Below are 23,934 nucleotides of genomic sequence, written 5' to 3'. Positions count from 1 at the left end.
AATGAGCTCCAGACTGTATCATTTACCCTCTTAAGTGCTTTCTTTGATGGTTGAAGATGGCAGAGCAAGAGTTGGAACTTGGCTCAAAGTGGTCAGTATCTGACAGGTTCTCCAGGCAAGCATAAAACACCTGTAAGCAAAACTACTTTCCAGGTGACAGATTAGTTCTCCAAGAGCAGAGCACTATTTCTGCATTTAGTTACCGCTTGCACTGATGTGTGAATGCTAAAGAAGCTTTCCATGCTTACTTCCCTCTCCAGCCATACCCACACAAGATTATTGTGGATTAAGATCTTGTGCAGCAGAACAACTTCCAGGTGTCATGTTGACTGGGTTTTCAGTACTGGTACCCACAGAGTAGACTGTAGGTAGTGCCTTGTTGCTGCAGTAAGAGAGAAGCCAAAAATGATCAGTTCTTTACTCAGAACATCTGGGTAAGACATCTGCAATATGTTAGATAGGTGGTTTTGCTGGACACTTTATGGCCTTGACATGGATTCAATACAGGTGCATGATTTGCTTGTTTCTGTACAGTTTTACAGCAGACAACTGCCGTAAAAAAAAAAAAAAATTGTTTTCTTTGTTATTTGAATATAATGGTCAGAAAGTAAGAGCAGTGATAGATGCTTTTTTTTTTTTCCTAAATCCAGATTCAATTTGTCATTCTCTTTCCTTGTTATTTCTGGTAAAGATGCATTGTATGTATTTCTTTAGAGTTTTCTGTGGAAGCCCTGATGACTCAGAAGCTTCTGCTGCTACAGCTGTTTTAAAAGCTAAATAATTTCAGTCATAATTTCTTGTACTTTATTATTTCAGAGACCGGTTCAAAGCCTATTAAAGTAAAGTTAAAGCTTCCTTTTCAGCTCTGAATTGGATGGTAGTTTGGCCATTAGTTTCATTTTGAGGGGAGAAGAAATTTAGTTCTGAATAACCACTTGGTCCTCTTTAGAACATCTCCAAGACGCATGGGAAAGTGCAAGGTGCTGGATCTGCCATTTCCTGAACTCCAGAGACACTGAGAGGACCATTTCTATTCTCTTAACTTTTCAGCTCCCACCCAGTTCTCAGAAGGTGAATGCAATCTTCTGTTAGACTAGTGTGTGGCTAAGGTGACCACATCTTCCACAACCTGGTCTGCTCAGAAGGATTAATTCAGCATCTGGAACCACTGCACTCTATGAAACAGTGCTTGGTCATCGACCATCACGCACCTGCACGAATTTTAATCCAGCAGGAAAGACTTGAGGCCACAGGAAGACACATGCCAGCCTTCAAAACAAAAGAGAGCCTGCAGTGGGACAAAGATACAGATGGAGTTCATAACCTCCAGCAGCATCCATAAACTGTAGAATGGCCAATCCCTCAGGTTGTCCCAGGGGGGCATGCTCTGAGATGTATTTTCTGGTTATCTGGTGAGGCAGACAGGACTTACAGTGGCTTCTCCGTGCCTACAAATGAATCTTGGGAAGCATACACAATCTGAAAAACTACTGTTTTACTTATTTATTCTGAATATATGTTTGCATCCAGACCCTAAAAGAATCAATAATGAAAAGTTTATAAATCTGAACAGGTTCAGTAATGCAAATAGCAATATATTTCCTTCTGTGTGATGAAGGGATAAAACTACTACTGCTCTGTGTCTAGATGAGGGAGATTATTTGTATTTCTAGTTCTGTTTTGGGGTCTTCCAAGCAGCTGTGCTATACAGGGAAGGAGGCCCTAATCAATGCTGATGTGAATTGATTGAGGTCACTTTGTCTCGAGGTCAGTCCTGAGGCCTCCTTTCTTTAGAAGCATAGGCACAGCTTCTGGATATAATGTCAGCCCTGACTCAAAGATGCTGCTAGGATCAGCAATGACATTAGTCTAATCATACAGAGACAAAAAAGTCTGATGCAAACCCTAGTTTAAAGAACAGTTCCAAATGATTCTATTATTGAAATACTGAATCAGCAATAGCAACAGTGATAAACGTATGGAGGCAAAGTTTATGGTAGACAAATGACAAAGACACATTACATAGTCTAAAAGCACTTGCCAACTAAAAATAGGCCTAGACACTGCATTTAGATCTCTTTGGGCTGACTCTGGCATTCGTGTGGGATAAAACTATCTTCAGATGCCTCCAAATTACATCCATATAAGTTCTCTTTCTTTCTGGGAACTGTTCGTAAATTCAGTGGGGTCTACCCAAGCACATAAATTACGGCAGAGCTGAAACATAATACTGCAGAAAAGAATGTTCCCCAAAATGCCTTGCAGTGCTCAATGATACCCATAAACTGTGGGGGGAAAAATAAAACCAACCAGCAACCCTTAGACTGTGAAGAAAAGATGAAACAGATGTGGGGCTGTGATCCAAAGTGCAGTGAAAATCTGGGTAACACCTTCTTTCATGGGGAAGGAAAGCTGTGGTAAGGAACAAAACAGGGGGCACTGCTTTACAAGTAAAGATCTCTGGCTACTTTTGATTCACCTTTACTAATTCTATGCTCAATCCAAACCACTTTCCCTATAAAATTAAATATGATGCCTCTGTATTTGGTGTTGTCATGTAAATTTTCTTTATTTTTGTATTTGATAGTGTTGGAATAAAGATTCTTGAAATCTCTCTCCCTACAGACTTGACTGACAGCCCCCTAAGTGCTCTGCCTTTTATAGCGTAACATAATTGACAACCCTCAGGTAGCTGGCATATGCAGTCTATGAAATGAAGTGTGTTCGTTCCACATTTGAAGAAAAGTAGGTGCAATGAAATAGTTGCTATTATTAGCCTTTTAAAATAGAATTTATGTGTTTGCACTAAAGAAAGCATGACTTCTGGATATATCAGCCGCAAGCCTTTCAATAGTGATGAAGAAGATCAATGCAAAACAATTTCTGTGTCAAAAAGCACACACATGTCATAAAATATCTGGAAATTACTTAACTGGAACAGAGTTAAAATACTGCTGAATTGTCTGCATTTTTAACATGCATTTTGTTTTTTCAAACACATACTGATCAGCTTCTAAAACACAATGCTGTCTGTCAAGCCACTCTTCTCCAGTGCTCTCCCTAGCCAAAAACTCCAGTTTTTTGTTCAGTGCTGGACCTGGGTGTTCCTAAACTTCCCTGGGTCTAAAGACAACCCAGAAAGGGCTCCTGGTTAGGCTCTGAGAAATGCTCTTGGCATGTGGGTACTGTAACATCCTGAGATCCTGTCATGCAATCAGCCCCTGGATGAGCACTGTTGATTGCTGTCCCTTTTGGCACATGTGCCCCAGAACTTCAGCCAAAGTACTTACAGCTTAAGGAAAAAAGGCACAGGGGAAAGAGAACAGAAAACGCTTCATAAAAAGAGTAACTTTAGTTCAGAATTCCAAAACAAATCTACTCTTTTATTTCTGTTTAGGGAAAATGCAAAAATTTAGGTATATCTTCAGAAATGGACTTGGATTACAGCATCCTGCAAAGTTTGAACTCTCCTACAACTATTTCCTTTGTCTTCTGATAGATGGAGTTCCCCACCTCTGCTGCAGATTAGCTTCTTCTGTTGCAAGGCAGCAGATCCTGCTACATCCTTCATCAAGTTCTGACCTCTTCTCCTGCATGAGTTTCTCTCATATCTAAGCTTAAGATACAGTCTTCAGCTCATTACCGATGAGACTTTTTCTCTGTATATCTAGCCTGTCTTTATAACTCATCACAGTCTACAACTTCCTTGTGAGGGGAACAGGAGGTGCAGGCACTGATCTCCTCTCTGTGGTGCCCAGTGACAAGCTGGGAGGGAACAGCCTCAAGTCGTGCCAGGGGAGGGTTAGGTTGGATATTAGGAAAAGGTTCTTGACACAGAGGGTGGTTGGGCACTGGGACAGGTTCCTCAGGGTAGTGGTCACAGCACCAAGCCTGTCTAAGTTCAAGAAACATTTGGACAATGCTCTCAGGCACATGGTGTGACTCTTGGGGATGGTCCTGTAGAGGACCAGGAGTTGGACTTGATGATCCTTGTGCGTCCCTTCCAACTCCACTATTCTGTGATTCTGTAAGCATGTATCACTAGTAGAGTGAAGCCATCAGGCTCAACGGACCTTTGGGCTTTCCCAGATCCTTGCCAATTTTCAGACTGCATCTATGAGGCTGTGAGCTATAAATCTCCAGCACTGCCACCAGGATACCTGTTCCTAAAGCAACCGGTTTTCACAGTACCCATACTAGTAACCTGAACTCATGCTATCTACAAACCCCATCTCTGACCACAAAAGAACACCACAAATCTCATTTCAGGACTGTCTGCATGTAGGTTGATAACATAAGCAATCAGCAACTTTGGACCGAAGCTCAGCCTTAGGTTTGCGCTTAAGAATTTGCATATACTACAGATGTGCCCCTCAGGCTGTCCCCTGACCCACACATGTGACAGGCTCAGCCTGGTTTCCTTATTTTGCTTTCAGTGATTTTTCACTTCAAAAACCTCAAGCCCGACACAGAAGCACCCTTTTCCTTATGTCAGGCCATCCTCAAAGACAGGACTCCAAAGCTTTGAATAGTCCCAAATTATATGCTTACCCCTCATTATCTAAGTCTAAAAACAAAAGCAGGTAATATGCTGCAGGCAACAGTCCTCAGTTTTGTGATTGCACAGAGCATGAATAGCAGGTTACATGAGGGTATGGGTAATCAGGCTCACAATTGAAACAGGTCCCCAGAGCTAAACATTGCCCAGCTGGGCTCAAAAAGGACATCCCTGCTGCACAAGTGACTGAAGTTCCTCAGAGGGCTTAGCGAAGCATTGGGGTAGCTTGCATGGATTAGGTAAGCATCTACAGTCTGTCAACTAAACACAGAGACAGAAAGAGAAGCCCTTTAATCTTGAGATAAGTAGATTAAACATGGTTTTCTTGCATTTCCCTCCACCTCTGTCTTAACAAATTTTGACAGAGGGACGCGGTGCAGGTGGTTGAGCATGTAAATAACCTCTGCTCACTTTTATCCTACCTTCATTTGTGCTAAAAACTGATTTTGAACTGGCAAACCCAGACTCCTGCCATTCACGCAGAAGTGGCAATCTTTCCACTAAAAGGAATCTTTCTGGAACATGATAGCCGTGCCTACCACAGAAGTACACTTCCTTCAAAGCATCCCAAGTAATAACTACATGCACTTCTGATCAGTCTAGAAAATGATCACTCAGGGATCTCTGTACAAGTGTCTTCCAGGGGCAAGCATGCACAGGTAAACTCCTTGGCAGCAGCAGGATGGTTGGGAAATATACCTGAAATTTGCGCAAAAATCTTCCGCCTTGAAGGGGCAGCCATCAGTTTCTAATGGCTGACAGCTCTAGTGATCCAAGAGAAACACAACATAGCCCTTCATTGCTGGACTTCACATACACCATGCTCTCTATTCAGCAATATGCAAGAACAATTCTGTAACCTCCAACTGAAACCATGGGCTGTATGAAGCCCGATGTCTTTGAAATCATACTCCAGATTGCAAACGCATTTAGGATTTTTTCACAGTGAGCACAGGAGCAGAAAAACGTAGGAAATCATGGCAGCTGTATTCACATCAACTAGTTCCCAAGGATAAGTGGGCAATATTTTATAGGTGGCCTGCTCCTCAAGCCTAATTGATGATTAATTATATGTGGGGAATAAAAACCGTTCACTCCAGCGGCGCTTTGTTTCTGTAGAGCTGACAGGGGTGAGAAGTAACAATTGCTCAGCACAGTGAGGACTGAAGAGCTCCTCTGCTGCTGAACAAAGCCAAGCTGTGGGGCGACAGATGGCAGATGAGATTCACCATAGGCCGTGAAGAGGCCATACCCATCGCTGGCATTCTCCACCCCTTCAGCTCTGCTGGCTGCTCCAGAAGGTGGGTCAGTGGGACTGTGACCCTAAGCCAACCCCCTTTTTCTCATTTGGAGAAACAGCTAGTAACTAAATGCCATCCCAACATACCCTGTGTGTGCATGGATGCAGTTCCCAGTGCTTGGCCAGGTGTGCACAGGAGAGACACTTCACTGCTCTCCTTCAGTGCAGTGTTCATAGCAATCATTTGCACGTATCCATGTCAGTAAAACTGCTGATGTCTTCATTTTCACAGCTGGCAATTGCAAAAATAAATGCACCTTTCCAGGCAGCTTCTCCTTGACTTCTCCACATGGATGACTTCCTTTGCCCACGGCCAGTCTCCTTATAACCTCTTTTACAACCCGGAGAGGAAATCATACTTACACCTGCATGGCGGGGGGGGGGGGGGGGGGAAGCAAGGGCCACCCATGAAAAACTTAACAGAAAAATAAACCTGGAAAAGCAGAGATTCATTTCCAGAATTTCCTCTCAAATAGTAACTCCTCTTAAAAAGAAGGTCCCAGTAAGTCTAAAGAAAAGCTTCTCAAAATTCAGTTTTTAATTAATTTCCACTTTTCCCAACGTAAAAAAAACAACTGACAAAATCTAATCACCTGTAAGGGTATATCCTATGTAACTCAGAGAAACTAGGAACACTCTCAAGCTCCCAAGGTTCAGCATCCAGACTAATATCACCTTGGGAGGTGCCAGGAATAACACCAGCCTCCCCTCAGAAAGAGACGACTCCTGTGTGTCTAAAGTATGTCATCCACAGAAGGGCAATGAAGCTGGTGAAAGGTCTGGAGCACGAGTCCTGTGAGAAACAGCAAAGGGAGCTGGGGTTGTTTAGCCTGGAGAAAAGGAGGCTCAGGGGAGACCTTACCACTCTCTACAACCACCTGAAAGGAGCCTGCAGCCAGGTGGGGCTCGGCCTCTTCTCCCAGGCAACCAGCCACAGGACAAGAGGAGATGAACTTAAACTGCACCAGGGGAGGTTTAGATTGGACATTAGGAAGAATTTCTTCACAGAAAGGGTGATTAGACATTGGAATGCGCTGTCCGCGGTGGTGTTGGAGTCACCGTGCCTAGGGGTGCTCAGGACCGGCTGGATGCGGCATGGTCTCGCTGACACGGTGACTACCATAGGCTGGACTCGATCATCTCAGAGGTCTTTCCAATATAGTTGATTCTGCGATTCCTTTTTTTTTTTTTCCATGGGGAAAAAACCCACAACCCAGTGCTAGGGTGAAACCTGTTTTTTGCTACAAATCTCCAGAGCAGTGCTGCTGCAGCAGACGCTGCAAGTCCCAGCGCTGCGTACTCAAACAAGGAGTCCTGCTTTCAGCGCGCTCCTTCGGAGGCAGGAGGCCAGCCCGGGGGTCTCCTGCTGACCTGGCGGCCACTGTGGCCGTAAGTCCAGGTATAACCCACCACTTTCCCGACACGGCTGGATTTCAGGAACGCCGAGGCTCCGCTGAGCGCGAACCGGCACCAACCCCGGCCCGCGGCCACGGGCTGAGCCGGCGGAGCAGCGCGCAGGCGCTGCCCTGGCCCCGCCCCCCGCCCCGCCCGCCAATGGGAGGGCGGAGCGCCGCGGTCATGGCGGCGGCCGTGGGGCGCGTGGGGCGGCTGTGCCGCCGGTGGGGTGCGGGGCCGCGTGCGCAGGTGAGAGCCAGGCGGGCGGTGGTGGGGTCGGGGGTTCGCGTCCCGCCGGGAATGGCCCTGCCGGGAATGGCCCTGCCGGGAATGGCCCTGCCGGGAATGGCCCTGCCGGGTGTCCCCAAGGGGCGACATTGCCTGGGAGGCCCCGGTGTGGTGCTCACCCTGCTCCTGGGCCGGCGGGGCTGAGGCAGCCCTGCGTGGGGAGTGTCGGCGGCTGGAGTCGCGTTCAAGTCGCCCCTTTCGTGAGCTGCGTTTGTTTCCCTTGATGTGAAGCAGAAGAAGCCTGGTTAAGCCTAGAATTGACAGAGCGGTATATAGGGCAAAGCCCGCGCAAAATATGGCAGTTTTCAGGTTGATAATTCTGAATGATAAAACTCAAGAAGTTCCACCTCAACATGAGGAAGAACTAATTTACGTTGCTGCTGGCAGGGCCTGGAGTCTCCTTCCCTGGAGACCTTCCAAACCCAGCTGGACGCGTTCCTGTGCAACCTGCTCTAGGTGACAGTGCCTTGGCAGGGGGGTTGGACTGGATGATCTCCAGAGGTCTCTTCCAACCCTGACAATGCTGTGATTCTGTGAATAGTATTTGGTCAGCAGGTGAGTAGATCATGAATCATAGAATCACAGAAAGATTTGGGTTGGAAAGGACCTTAAAGATCATCTAGTTCCAACCCCCCTGCCATGGCCAGGGGCACATCCCACTAGACTGGGTTTCTCTGGGCAAGTCTCTGAATACCTACAGTGGAGAGAGAAATGTGCACCACAAGTAAGGTAACTTCTGATTAAACAGAATAATTTCATTTTGAGAGGTAGGGGTGTTCAGCTGATTGCCATTTAATTAAGGAGCTTAGCTGCTGTCAGTATTGTTTGTGCTGTGATATTTGATACACCTGTACAGATATTTAATCAGTGACCAGCAAGTGGATTAAAAGGCCTGCTGGTAACACTTTCAAGTTACAAAGTAATTTAGGATAATAAGGTTTGAAGAACTGTTGGTGACTGAACTAAACCAAACCATGGGGTAACAGAAGAAAGATGCAGTAAGGAAATGAAATGTAATACCGGAAGGAGCAATTTGAGCTATTTATATTGGTTACATCTAGATTATCTTTACCCATTAGGGATAAAGACCTGGTGCCCATGTGGGTAGCTCTTTATGCAGCAGTCAGGAATACATGGTCTTACGGTGCGCAAGGAATGACAAAGAGAAAAAGGCTGAAAATATTCTAATACTTGATTTTATTCTCAGTTGGAATAGTTTGTGTTACTTTGGCTATCTTGTGTCAAAGGTATGTTTATGACAGTAACTTGGTTTTCCTGGCCAGGCACATGCTTGAGTTTTAGCTGAAAATGATTTGTATTGTAAATGATGGAATGTTCTCAAAGGAGGAGTCACAGAGGAAGGTAGGACTGGAAGGGGCCTTGAGGGATCATTTGTCTATTCCTCTCACCCCCAGAGATGGGATCAGTACCTAATCCTGTAGCTATATACAAATTGTCTAGCTGTCTGTGAACCAAAGGATATGAAGAGAACTAATGGGAGACAAGGCCCAGAAACCTAATAGACTCTTCTTTCCATTAGCTGTAGTTAACTTGTGCAACTGAGAATGAGGTGAGAATGTTCAGGATGGTAAGCATTTATGTGAATACAAAAAGCAAGTTGAGAAACTTGGAAGAAAATTCCCCTGAGGACCATTAAAAACAAGATACCAGCATGTCTGAACTGCGGATAGCTGGAAACCGGGCAAGTGTCCTGGGAAAATTATCACTACCTGTTTGTCCTGTCCTTGTGCCTCTGATACAGGCTGTGTTTGAGAACAGGGTATAACTTGATGTATCCATGTTCTGACCTGCCATAACAATTTCTTACATCAAGCGCTTACCTGTCCTGACTGTTTGGAAATTATTTTATTATGCTTGTCCTAAAAACCCCTTGCAGTAGATTAGCTCATTACTTCTTGTCTGTCTTAGTGGAGGAAGAAGTTTAATTTCTTAACTTTAAAGTTTGTTGCACTGAGAGACAAAATGGGAGAGGAACTTTGTAATTCAGTTCCCTTAGCAGTGACTGAGCAACAGGTATAGTTTCCTGTTCTTCCAATAAGCAAATGGCAGAGATTTAGTGCTATTTATAAAGAAAAAAGGATTTCTCTTAGGTACTATCCATCATTCACTCTGATGTGATTGAATAGATGTTCTCAGCAGAAGAGTTCAGAGTTCCTATTTAATTTGATTGGGTTGAGTACTTTATCTAAATCACAGTGGTTGTTATATGTACCGATATCAGAAAGAGATGATGGTACTTTGGTGACAGTCTTTCAGAACTACATACTTGAAATGTAAGAGAAGCCTTTTTTGCAGTTGTTAACTAAGCTGCAATTGAAAAGCCTGTTAGTACTTGAAAACTTGGGCCTAAAAACAACCAGATCTGAATTCTGTTCCCTGTTACGCACATCTGACTTTTGCCATGTATCGATACATATAGAGCTATCTTTTATTTCCCCACTGTAAGCAAAACTTAATATGTAGGGTTGGTCAAACACGCACAGAAAGTAGGTTTTCTGAGCAGGTGAGATACAGTTCTATAGTTGCCTGCCAAGGGACTTAATTTTGAAAAAAAATTTTCTTCTGATTAAATACTTCGTGAAATCAGGTATAAAAAATAACATCAAATCACTTATGCATATGTGCTGACATCTTGTCATACTTTCTGATGTGTTTTGCAAAATGCTTCTGAGACATAAGTCTGATACTGGTTCACATAACTAGTCTGTAGGCCAAGTGAAATCTGAAATTATATCAGTGGTGTTTTAAGTAAATCCGTTAAAACACATTTTTGTGAAACAGCACACTAGAAATCCAAAACTCACTTATTGAGCAAAAAGCAGTTCTTTAGAAACTGGGATGGCTGTGAGCATCTATATTCTGTATAATTGCTGTGTAAAAAATGGGTTTTTTTGTGCAACAAGTGAACAGAAGACTGTCTTGCATGTCTACTGGGTTCAGTAGCAGCAGCTGTGCCAGTAGCTGGAATATTGGACACTGGGCAGCTTAAGTCCTGCGTTCTGATGTGGTTATACAGCCCCAGTTCCACATCTCTTAGTGAAGTCCTATCCCAGAAATAACTTCTTAGTACAAATTTGTTTGTGCACTGCGTGGTTTTTGAAAAGGAGGTGGTTGAAGTCTGCCAGATCAGAGCATGGAAGAATCATGAAAATGGTGCAACAGTGTGTGTGCTATGTCATTTGGGTGTTTTGTTGTAGAACGGACAACTTTTGGGCTTGAATTTAAATCTCCTGACTCCAATCCACCTTTCCTCCCATTCCAAAAGTATGGGAAACTTGACTTCTCTCTTAGTTGATTTGGTTTGTATCTATGTAACTCCAGTGAAGCAAAATGAACAGGATGAATAAACAGACAGTCCTAGTTACTTCTCTTCTTGAAAGAAAATAGGCCAGAGAAGTTGAAGTTGTCTGAAAATGCTAATTTTTTTTCTAAGGCAAATTTAACATAAGCTGATTTTCTGTAAGTTTATGGTCTCCCTGTAAAATCAGGATTTGCCAGTTTTAATTCTAGGTTGCTCAGAAAGGAGTTGGGAAGGAAGGGTTAATCACAGTGAGTTGTGTCCAGAAGTAAAGGCTTTCCCTTCTCCCAAGTTCTGGTGGAAGAGCATATTATTACATGAGCATTTTTAATAATGTTAATAAGCGTTACTATTATTAAAAAAATTGTGAGGCTGCTGTCTTCAGTGATGCTTTATGAAATATGTGAGAAGTGAATGCAAACCTCTGTGGTTTCCTCTACAAAGGAGAGGAGCATACTTTCTTGTTTGACTGAAATGCCAGAAGCATTTAGCTGTGCTTTGCAGTTTCTGCCTGTGCCACCCATGAAATAGTGCACTTATCCCAGAAGAGGTACCCAATACAGTAGGTATTAATTTGCATAAGAGGCTGTTTTCTAATTATGAATAGTTTGTGTGTCCAGGGACTTTTGATTAGTGACGAATTGAAACTAGGGAAGAATATGAATAGCTTGAGGGAAGAAGGACAAAAATGAGAAAATTACAATAGAAATTGACAGGAATAAGATGAAAGGAATCTTTTTTAAAGTATTCTGTTTAAAGCATACCAGAGAGAAAGCTATTTTGGGCCAAGTAATAAGGAGTCATATTTTCATTAACAGGAATTACAAATAATTAGTTACTATTAAGACAGGTTAGACAGAAGATGAATTGAATTCTGTCCTGAGGAGTGACTAGGAGAGAATGGGGAATATGTGGAGATACCTTTGCTTACCTCACTGCTTTATAAGGAAATCACCAGTGCCTTGCCTGTGGAAAATGTGTGCATTTAAATTTTTGATTATTTTTCTTTTAATTCTGTGTATGTCAGTGTTTCCTCACGGGAAACATGAATATTAAAAGAGAGGAAGAGACAAACCAGGATTAGCACTGCATGCAATACATATAAGCTGTGGAGAAAACAAAGCAGCAACAGGCTCTTCAGCACCAAATTCTACCTTTGACATGTTTTTAAATCTTCTAGCAGAGGTGTATGTTACTTTCCTGAGGATCATACCCTGAGGGGCAAATATTTGTCTGTCAGGTAAAAGCATAGAGGGTTAGTCCTTTCTGACTCATGTGATCTTATTCAAAGATTACTTTACCTTCTATAGCAAGCCTGGTTGAATTCATAGGACCTATTTTGCAGCCCAGGCATGGGCTATACAGAGGTTTAATGCAGCATATTGTAGTCTTTATTTCAAGTTGAAATTTCAAGTGGAGTTGTTACGTTTTGTATATTGAAGACTGACATAGGTATGGATGGGTAAATTGGTCATGAATAGCTTTACATATGTGCAACAAATCTAATGAGTTGGATCAGTCCATCCTGGACGGCCAGATGTCCAAAATACCAACTGGGCTGTATGAAAGTACAAGGAAAAGCTGTGTTTCGTTTCCTGTTGAAGTAGGACTTTACCATGTAATGCAGGACACCAAAAGCTTCTTTTCACAGGAGAAGTTCTTGTAAGCTAACTGACGTTACTAACAGAAGGTACAAGTATGATCTGCTTTTGTGTTTGCCTTGTAAATACATTTATGTAATCTTGTTTTGATGAGACGTGTTTATATTGTTGTAGTTATAACTGGGTTTTGAGATTAATGTTGTATTTGTGTAACTTACAGGAAGGTAGCAAGTGTTTTATTTTTTTTATATTAGCTGAACTCAAAAGGGTGAAATCTGTCAGAATGTTCACCATGTCTAAATTGTGCTTGGAAGAAGACAATTCTCATGACTTGGAGAATATTGAATAATTTCAAATACTGCCTTTGTTCTGTTCCTTGTAATCAGGAGCAGAACTAGTTCACATTGCTGCATGTGTTTGGTTTTTAATGTTTTGCTAAAGGTAGACTGAGGCTGCAGCTCCCAGAGCAGCAGGACAATTTAATAATTTGCTCAAGGAAATGAAGGTAAAGAAAGGACTCCCCCTCTACTTTATTCCTCCCATTTGTGTGTTTCAGCCACCTTCTTGTTCCAGCTTTGGCAATTCTCAAAGTGATCTCTGAACTGCTCAGACGTACCAGCTTGGCTGAGAATTGCCCACTTGTTGAGATGAAGCAGAAGTTAGTGTTCTGCCACATGTAGGGAGCTGAGTTGGCTTGCAGAGTTGTTCTGTGCCAGAGCTGGCATAGGGCGAGTAAAGGGAGTGGAGGAAAGAATGCTGGCAGGGGTGGACTATGAGATGGGCACTGTCTGCCTTGGGAAGCTGCGCTGTCTGCTCACAAAGCCTAGCCGTGGCATGTTGAAGGGATGGGGGTGAAGTCTTTCAGAGTACTATGTGATGAACAAAACTTGGCATTTTTCTCAATCAGAAGTGATTCTTTTTCTGTCTTTGCTTTTCTGTCTCACATCGCTTTTTCTTGTGATTCCCTTCCTCCCCCCACCCACAGAAGACCACACAAATAATCAGTTCTCATTCAGTCTGTAGAATAATTAAGCTGCAGAGAACTTTAATACTAATGTTGGAGAGCCAAAATAGTGCATAATATTGGCACTAGGCCAGAACTGAGACATTGCAGCTCTGTCAGTGAAGCTCCTGTTGTCTGGCAGAGAGCATCACTGAAATTAGTCATCTTAAAAACTGTCTGTCTTGATGGAAGTAAGACCAAACCTGTGTGCCACAAAGACTGGAAGGTAACTGCCCCCTGAGTTATGACCTGAGCTGGTACAGTGCTCAGTAGTATTTGCTGCTGGACTACGCTATTAGTTTTCTGCTTGGTCGACTTGAGACAGTGAAGTAGCTTAAGAACCATTTTGGCACACAAACAAGGAAGGAGCACTTCATAGCCTTTCCAGAGCCTTTAGCAGTATTTGGTCAGTGGCTTCTGAAAAGCCACTTGGTAGCTGCCCTGCATATTCTTACCATACTTTGTTGTGGGATACCTTCTAGGTGAAGGCAAAACCTTCTTATTTGCTGATAGATTTTTGTTTTCTTTTATGATGGGATCTGTTGATCAGTGCTGTCCTTTGCTTTTGCTGGATGTTCCTGATATAGGATATACTATGTTTCTTTCCATCAAAAAAATCTAAATTAATTGTAATGTGTGAAAATGTGAAGCTTTTAGAATGTGTTTATCTGTTTATGAACATTAAACCATTGGAAGAAAATGGTTTAATGAGTAATAATGCTTTTCCTGACTTACTCCTGTAATGTGTTGAATCTTGTTATGGGTATGAATAGCTTGCTATACTATTCATGTATTCATTTTACTTAGAGCTCACTATTCCAGAAGTGTAAAATTTCTCACTTTATTTTCTTTTTTTTTTCTTTTTTTTTGTTAGATGTTAAGGCTGATCTGTGCCACTACAGCAGTGCAGAGGAAAAATGTAGGAGCCTCAGGACCTGAAAAGTACACAGAGGCATTTATTAAAAAACAGATTGAAGAGTTCAACCTAGGAAAGAGACATTTAGCCAACATGATGGGAGAAGATCCAGAAACTTTTACCCAAGAGGATATTGATGTAAGTACAGTTGCTCTGTTGGAGAAGTAATTTACTGTAGAGTTTCAGATATTGAAAGCACTTTACTTCAGCATGAGCCCCTCAGCTCTCTGTGAATTTTAATCAAACTGTCAGAATAAGGAAGAATGCTACTATGCATTGCAAACATTGCAACTGTGACTGTGAATAGAGATTGTACCTCTGCTACCATGTGAGGTCAGACATCACAGTATAGAGCTGTATGCTATATCTTGCTAAAGCACAGTAGGTTCTTTTTAAAAGTACTAATGGATAATCCCCTTGATCTGAGGTTGTAAGAGGCACTGTAGTGGTTTATGTAGCATTTCAAAATGTTTACTCACAATTTGACCTGCTGTGTATATTTAGGGTTTTCTTGTGTGATGCTGTAGTTGCTGGTAATGGATATTAAATTTTATAGGATATTTTATAACCAATGCTGTGGATTAGCTTGAGAATTTAATGTGGATGTGATTTTAAGCTCATATCAGTATCTACAAACATACTGTTTTACTGTCATTCCCTCTCATGACTGGCAGACGGGTGGCCTCCTCTTTCTCTGTCATTTAGGCTTATATAAAGATAAGCTCAATTTCACTCAGAAAAATGTTTTGTTGCATGGATTTTTCTTTTTTTTTTACATCTCAGCTGGCCTTCACTTCTGTCATTTCTGTCTTATTTTATCGTACATCAGAGGTAGGAAGGAGAAATGTCATCAGGTGACATTCACTCTTAGGTGAAGTCTCATGGCTGAAGTTTTCTTTGCACAACAGCAACACTACTGCTGTAGCCAAGGCAGCCCAGTGTGCCAGCAGGACCCTTAGGCTAGAGGAGGTGATGTGGTAAGTGCAAAGCAAGAGGTGTCCGTGGTCTAGTGTTTTTCAGAGCAAGATTTGTTTGTTGCCTCTCTCAGTGGCAAAATTCCATCTGCATGGCTGTGTCCACTGGAGAGGTCTTGACAGTGTGCTTACACCAAGAAATAATCTGTAGGTTGTGATACAGGCTGATTTCAAACATGTTTGACAGGCTTCAAAACTAAGTTCTGAAACCAGGCAGCAAGGTAGAGAGATCCAGAGTAATGGCCTGTTGAGAAAAAGGCTGAAATGAGACTTGAGTTTTATCAGGTCATAAAATCCATAAAGGCAGCTTGAGTTCAGGTAGGAAATCAAGCTTTGTGAGTACAAAGCTATGCACTGATACTGCATCTACTTTCATGCAGAGATGTGGGTATCACTCTGCCCTTCTACAGACAAGTGCCAGTGCAGAGACCCTGCCAGTCTCAGTGTAAGTAGGTAAAGTCGACAGTAAAAGTGTTCATTGAGGTCAGCAGTAATACCAGGCTGTTTCTTTACACTGGCTATTTTATTTCTCTGCAAACTATAACATTTCCTTTTCATGTATTTTCCAGGGGTTTTTTTTCTTACCTTTAATGATCTTTATTTTTTTGAGTTACTTTCTTGTAAAGCAAGCATACACCAATCTACCACCAGAATATGTCCCATGTTAATACAGTACAATGATGATGCTGATGGTTCAGTTTGCCTGAAAGGTTAATGGTAGGAGAATGCATTAATCTGTAGTCTGGCTTCCTTCCTTCCTTGATAGGGCCTAAGGTGAAGGCTTCTAGAAAGCAAGACTGCAAGAAATGCAAAATGACCCTATTTACGTAGTGGTTTCTTCTTTATAAATCCATAGAGCTACGGTCATTTGCACAACATTAACTAAACTCCACCATTAGTAAAAGCAGGTTCATTCTGGAAATCAGCTTTTACAAATGCAGTGCAGGTGACAAGTATGGGACTGCTTTGCAGACTGTTTCTGAAAAGATGGAGAAGTAGAGCCTAAAGAGTAGTGTTTTGTTTGGTGATACCAAGGATCTGCAGTACATGTTTGATTTCTTCATATTCCATCAGGTGTTGGGAAATAATTAGAGTGTGTAATAGTGTCTGCTATGCATAATTAAATTTCTGTTATAAAAATATAAAAGCTCCTTAAGCACTGGCAGGAGAATTACCAAGCTTTACATTTTGAACAGCAATAATTCTTTCTGATGAGTGCTTATATACCTCCATGTCTTCTGCTGTTAATCAGTCTTTGCAGTGTATTTCAAAAGTAGACATCCTAGGATTCTGTGCTTCACTGGAGTTTAGGTAGAGTTTCATAAAAGCTAAACCTTGTGAAGTTTTAAAACAGGAAAAATAAGTTGACTTACTTGCTAATCCTCGGATGTTGTGGAACCAGAATTGCCTCTTACTGATGCTTTTATTTAGGAATGAAAAGTTAAGCTGTGCATTACAACAGTATTTCTGGAGGAGAAAAAAAAATCCAGCAAATTGATATATAACTCTGCACAAGTCCACGAATTGCTTTTTAATTGGTATTATAGACCTTACTCTGAAGCTAGGATGTTTTATTCTCCTATGTGTGAATATGTGCTATGAAGTTTTTCTAATTGATTTGCTTTGCCCATTCCATTTGATGTATCATTTTTCACAATATTTCATAATTTGTGCTCATTTCTAATGAACAGAGTCGTTAGGACAGGCATGTCTAAGTACAACTGACAGCTAACATTAGGTGCCAGATGCAGTTTATAAAGCTATGTAGAACTGCAGAGAACAGTTTAAATAAATTAGCACCTGTACATTAGTCTCACTTGCTGGTAATTTATAAGCGAATCAGTAGAGATGACATTTAGGTAAGTCATTGATCAAGTTAACAGCTGCATACCCACTGCCCAGCTGGGATACCTAATTAATAGAGATTGCAGTCCTGACCTAGTGCTTTTCCCCGTTTGAGTCTGTAATTCTTTCATTTTGTGATTTAACTTTTAACTTGCAGTTGTAGTAAACAGCCCACAATCATTTTCCACTGTCAGTTCTGTGATATTCCACTTTAAAGCCCAGAAATCTAAGTAAGATTAATACAAGAGGAGCATCTTAAGTTTCATGACCTATTTATATGCCGGTATTTTTATTATTCATTTTTATGCAGTCGCTAAACGCTCTCCCAGATACGAGCTCATCATAAAGGAACACTCTTTCCCCGTAAGAGTTAGTAAAACTCAAAAGCTAAAGGTCTGCGTTCATTTTTGCTTTTTGTCTGTCTTATGATCTAATAGATTGTTGTCAAGCAGATGGAATAATTTGAATATAAAATACATGCTTTACTAGTATGTATACTGTTGGAAAAGTACCAGTAAGATTGTTAACTGTGAAAAGGTTAAATGTTGAAAAACCTAATTCCTCATAAGGTTTCTTTCAAAAAATTAAGGCTTCTTTCATGAAAAACTGCTTGTATTCAGTTACTTTTAAAGGTGACTCGGCACATCTCATTTCTAAATAGTGTTCAAATTTTAGCAACACAGAGTGTTAGAAATGAGTGAATATTGGCAAATGCGAAATGTCACAAATGTTATTCAGAACAAAATGTGTTTCTGAACTGCCTGTTGTCTGCAAGAAGAGTGTCTTGTCCAGCATTGTCCTTACAAGAAATAATGGATTTTGGATTTATTTAAATAGTGGAAGCTAGAATGCTTTTTTCAACTCTTCTTAATTTTTTTTGACAGTGGAAGCAAACTCTGCATCAGTATTTTTTTATTTCTGCATCAATCTGAGCTGATGACTGCTGCATTTTTTTTTACCCTTTCTAATACTGTTCCTCATTTTGAAAAAATGAAATGAAGATAGAAATAACAACTGTTTCTTTCAACAGATTTTTTGGGGCTTTTTTTGCTCTGCAGGCTCATGACAGGACATTAATTTTCATTTTGAAAGTGATTACATAGTATAAATATAATGTAATATTAAAAGAAGGCGGGGTTTTTCATATAATGCCAGTGGATTGTTCTGCTTGTTTTGGTTTTTTTCAAGTGATAGAGTTAAAATGTTATGTCACTTTGAACTTGAAACTTTCTGTACAAGCTAGAATTCAGCTTTAGATGTACAGTGATGGGGGTGGTTTCAATAAATTTTACTAGTTAGTTGTTAGAGGAGGGGTTTGTTTTGCAATATGAACTTAGTTGTGTCACTGATTTTTTTTGTGGGCTTTTTTGGTGTTTTTGTTTTGTTCTTAACCTTTTCTGTCTTGTTAAATAAATAAAAAAAAAATTTCAGAGTTAACATTTTGTGCCCCATTTTTATTTCATTCATTCCTGGGTTTACCCCAGGTATTCTAGATTTTGGATGCTGAAAACTGTTAAAGAATACTGCTAGTGTGGTTAGCAGGAAAACAGCTGTTCCAGAAAACATCTCGGTCTGAGAGGTGATGAAGTACAGTGACTAAATGATGTGATTCAAGAGGCACAGTTTAAGAAGGGAAGTGGCTCTCGTGTGATCAAGTTGAGGAGTAGAAGCTGAAACAGCTTTTGCTCAGGTGTTTCATTAAAATGTTATGGCATAAAGTGTCACTTCTCACTTCAGTGTTTTGATGATTAAAATTTCGTATATATTTAAAAAGGAATGAGCTGGATTCTTGAGTCCACTGCCAAAAAGGGTGCTGCTGCAAAGGGTAGAGGTGGTGTTTGTTTGGGTTTTTTTAATTTTTTTTCCTTTCTTCTTTCCTTTTCCATAAAATATCTTTCCTCAGTGGATGTTACTTAGATAACTATTTTTGCACATGTTTTGCAAATGGGAATTAGTGGAATGTTTTGTGTTCAAGCTTCAATAAAAATGTGGAAAGACACTTGGGCAAGATCAATTTAAGACCTGAACTGTTGAAGTCTCCTATCCCAAAATATCTCTTGTCAACTCTATTTGAATTAAAGTATTGAATTCTTAGTTTCTTTAGACATTAGGAAATAAAACCAAAAATAACTCTTACTGACCCAGCTGAATTTGTTTGATTCAGACTTAGTCTCTGACATGTGAGCAAACAAAACTTCTTTGCTTGTAGGGGGATGGTAGGAAGGGAAGGAGAATCAGAGGTCTGGATGTGCAACACCCACAGGGAAGAGGAAAAGTTGAGGGTGTGGCAGGTACTCTGAATGAGCACAACATAGCACATGCAGTGCTGGACAGATTATAGAATTAATTGGTTTGCATGTTTGAAGGACTGCCAGATAGGTTTTTTTGGATTTCTCTGGTTTTGGGGTTTTTTTTCTTAATAGGGATGGAAGGTTGTACTCATTATTCCAACTGGCTTGAATTCAAACTTAGAGCTGCAAGTGAAAGACATTTTGGTCCTGTGGGCAGTGTATTGACTCTTCTGGTCCCTCAAAAAGTGATGATATAACAGGATTTCTTTTAGTTTGGTACAGGAAAGTTAAGTTTACCAACTGTGCAGTTTAAGAAATGTCAGATGTAAACTATCTTATTGCTGATGTGTTCATTATGATCTGCTGTTTTTAAAGATGTGACTACTGGGTATTTTCTTTATCTCTGTGTGGATCAACAGTGAAATTTAAAAACAAAGAGTTTCAAATCCTTAAAAGATATGACTAAATTTTTTTTTCGTAACTCATAGCAGAAGCAGATTGTACCCATTCCACCTTTTTCAAGTAATTTATGTAATTATTTTTGGAAACACTGTTGTGTTATTAGGTACCAGGATTTTTAATTCTGATTCTGCTGAAAATAATTATGGATGTTTCGTTTTTAGAAAGTTGTGGTTTATTTCCAAAGACAATGGCAACAGTGTGATTTAACAAATAGAATGTGAAACAGCAGCCTGTGGAGTCTAGAGTGGAGTGCATGTATCTTATATAGCTGACGTGATGACAGGGAGAAAGTAGTTCTTCATATTCAGCACAGCAGTTTCTTTAATCTGGAGTTCAAGTCCAAACAAGCACCAAAAAAAGGGTATGGGCCAGGACCCTTGAGGTGAAAACCACTTCTGGAATGGGAAACTGCAGTTAAAACTAAAAGGTTTATTGGGAACTTTACTGCTAGCATTTACACCTTGATTATAAAGTTTTAAGAGAGACATTCACCTGCTTTTACTGTTCAGGAAAATGCAGAATGTGCAGTTAATTCTCTATGGAATTTTAGTCTGAGACCTGGAGATTCCTGAAAGGAAACCTGTGTTCCATATCTGAAGACATTTTAAAAAGATTTGAAGAAAATAATTTCATGGTTATGTGCTTCAGCTGCACTTTGGAGGGACTAATTCTGATGTAATTCCTCAGATTGATCCACCATCTTTTAATATTGCTAGTACAGGGGTTTTTTTAAATATTTCTTTTCTACAAAAATGAAGCATTTGCATAGACAAAATCAGCTTCTGTAGATGAAGCTCCCAGGAGGCTGTCTGACTTGCTATGTAGTTGGTAAAAAAGTACAGCCTGAGGACCTAGCTGTGTAAAATTAAGAAGAAAGTTCTGTATAAAGTTGAACTGGAGTCTGTTGCATTCCAGGATAGTTCATCCTTAATTACATTTCCATAAGAAGAGAGAAGTCAGGAAGACTATTTCTTTCCATTTTGTAACAACAAAAAGATAAGCCTATAAAATGAACCATTCTTATTTGGTTAGTTATTGTGTGGAGATCTGAGAGTTAGATGTTAGGATTTCTTAATACAGGATGTGTTCGTGTTGTAGTGTGAAAGGCATGAGTATACCCTTAGCAATAAAATAAACTTTCGAAGAAGTAGAAGGTCTCAGATGGCAGCTACTTTTTTCATTGTAAATGTTAAATTGTTATATTTGGCATTTATTAAGGTGCCATAGTTACAGTAGCTGTTTTGGCTGAGATTCTGGAAATGCTTGTATAAAGATTATGTCTTAAGTACACACACAGTCTCAGGATCCTGTAATAATTTCTTTTAATATATTATATAAGGTGTTGGTTTAACATCATTTGGCTCACAGCAGATTTCTCTCTTGTCATCATAATTAATCCCCATTTGTTCATAAATAGGTGTTCACCTACTGTGCGTATGCATAAAATGCCCATTGACTAACAAATGGGAATACAGTAGTCACTAAGAGAAACAAAATTACCATTTTATAAAATCAAGTTGAGCCTTTTGTTTGCTTCAGAATTCTGAAAATTTCTGTTCAGAATGCCAGTAGGGGATTAATGAAAGTAATAGGTTAGGTCTTTTTACACTCCATACGTATTAAATCCGTTGAAGCACTGACAAACCGCTCCAAGTCTATGGAAAAAATTATCAGCAAGTAATAGTCCTAAGGTAGCCTAAGTAACAAAGAACCATTCTTCTTGAGAGAAGATTTTAAACTCAGATTTTATTGTAATTCTACTTTTCTGTACTGTCTAATGGAAATATAAATGAGACCACTGCCAGAGGGGTTTATTTGGTTGGTCCATTTTACTGTACAAGCGTAAGATTTCTGTCTGAAGCTCTACTACCCACTGTCTGAAGTTGGCTACCCTTGCCAGACTCCTACATCTGGGAGCTTTTGGTGGCTAGCTTTTTCTGTTGTTTTGTTGTTGTTGTTGTTGTTGGTTTTTTTTAACAAATGAAAATAAATAGCTCTGACAAATGTATGTTTTTGCATTATTAAATGCAGAGGGAGAGTAGGATGATGTGTAACAGAAATGTGTGTCATAGGGTTTAGCTTTGTAAGGTGCTTTGCCTTACATTTTGCCAGAATGGTGTGGAATATTGGTACACAAACTTTGTTGGAGGCAAATAATGCTTGTTTAATACATCACATAAATAGTGGTAAATATTGGTTAAGAAAAGGTAAAGTATGTACCTCGTACTTAGTGAAAACAGTGGTAAACAATGAGTGTGTAATGAATGTCATGCATTCTTCTAAAGTATTTTAGCAAGCCTTTAGGTATCCAAGGGAAAAAAAAAAAGTTGTCACTTGAGTCTTTCTTCTCTGAGCAGTTCGTTCAAGTTCAGCAAAGATTTTAGTGATTCACAGTTGTTTCCAAATGCAATGATCAGTGAAATGCTTATTTAGGCTATGTAAAGTATCTATTACTGCCGCAACAAACATGGCTTTTTAGACTTGAGGAAACTATGTCTGGAAATTGTAGGAAGTGGGATTCCAAATGTTTAAAATTTGGCTTTTTCCTGTTGCTTTAAATAAAATTTCTATGCTTGGTCTGTCAGTAGGCACTGTTAACAAGCACTGATATTTTCAGAAAGATAAATACATAAGTGTTGTGATTTCCTCTAGAAGTCACAGCACTTGAAATTTTACTGGAAAATCACTGTGTATAAACGTGGTCTTTGCACTTGAGTAGTTCTGGTAAGTTGTGATAAATGCATTCTATAAAAACTAAACCTGGCAGCAGAAAGTTCACTCATTCTGATGCAGCAGAGTACAGCCTTCAGAATGAGTTTTTGCTTCTTCTGAGGATGCCAGAGGAAATCGTCTGCTTTTCTTTGCAGCACATCACATATGTGTTATATTTTCTTACTGATTTGCTTGCTTACTGTACAAAAGTTCTGCTATTTTTTGTTTGTAAGAAACATTTTGATGATGCTTTTGTGGCAAAAAAAGTAACAAGATCTTTTTTCGTGTTTTCAGAGAGCTATTGCCTATCTCTTTCCTTCTGGCTTATTCGACAAACAAGCCAGACCTATGATGAAGGTAGGATTTCTTGTTACGTTTCTGAATAACTGTAGCATGATATTTTGAGTAAGTTTTTCCTTTTGCTGATATTTGTTTATTTATTTACAGCATCCTACTGAAGTTTTTCCAGAGCAGAGAAGTAAGTGTTCTTAGATACTTAGTTTATTATTTCTAAGTATTAGAATTGTTACATATGGAGAATTTCTTATTTTTATGGATTGGCTCTTTTCTCTATGTTCCTAATGACTTCTAAGACATGAGCAGTAAAAGTCTATTCTGATACTTTGTGTTTTAGGATAAAAATTATTGGTCTATTCCGGAATACCACTGATCTTCTCAGAAACTGCATTAACTGACTAAGATAAATGTTTTTCATTGTTTAAAAATAAGCAATAAGTGGAATGATGTGTAGAATCTCTTGAAGTAATGGGAAAACCTTTTGTTAAATTCAGTAGTTTTTTGTCAGAGCTGTCTGTCACCTCCATAAAATACTCATTAATACTATTTTAAACCAAAAGTTTTCTTTGTAACTTTATTGCTCTAGACAATTAGAAATTACAGTTTTGAGTTTGTTGAAAGAATAGGCAGAGTAGAAACTCTCCTAATCAGCTCTTTGACGTGAAAAGTCCTAACTCTGTACGTCTGTCCATACTGTCTTTGGTTTTGCTCCTGAGACAAGTCCCAATTGTCAGTGATATGCCAGTACGTTGGTCAGTTCACTAAAATCAGCAATTTAATTTTACATAGGACATTTAAAAAATAATATCAAAACCTGTTGTCCATTTTTTGCTAGCATTTGGTATGAACTAGTAGCATGGGTGTGAAATTCTACATTCACTGAGCTGTCAAGTCCCAGATGAACACTTCTGATTATCATTAAAATCTTGACATTTTCCTTCCTTTTTCTTGCTGCTGGAATGAATGATACTTG

General features: G+C 39.9%; 1 protein-coding gene across 1 annotated transcript in view; it reads left to right on the top strand.

Annotated features, from left to right (window-relative positions):
- Positions 1–7,406: 7,406 nt before the first annotated feature.
- The window catches only part of MRPS9 (mitochondrial ribosomal protein S9), a 34,198-nt gene continuing 17,670 nt past the window's right edge, over positions 7,407–23,934 (top strand). The window contains exons 1-4 of the mRNA XM_042039775.1: positions 7,407–7,502; positions 14,339–14,518; positions 22,959–23,021; positions 23,112–23,142. Coding sequence (XP_041895709.1) covers positions 7,413–7,502; positions 14,339–14,518; positions 22,959–23,021; positions 23,112–23,142 — 364 coding nt within the window. The 5' untranslated portion in view covers positions 7,407–7,412. The remainder of the gene's footprint in view (positions 7,503–14,338; positions 14,519–22,958; positions 23,022–23,111; positions 23,143–23,934) is intronic.

This window comes from Corvus kubaryi, unplaced genomic scaffold (genome assembly GCF_017639235.1).
Source record: "Corvus kubaryi isolate FWS band 111438036 unplaced genomic scaffold, C.kubaryi_AGA036_p1.0 133, whole genome shotgun sequence".
Lineage (NCBI taxonomy): Eukaryota > Metazoa > Chordata > Aves > Passeriformes > Corvidae > Corvus > Corvus kubaryi.
This window is presented reverse-complemented; position numbering and strand designations above follow the sequence as displayed.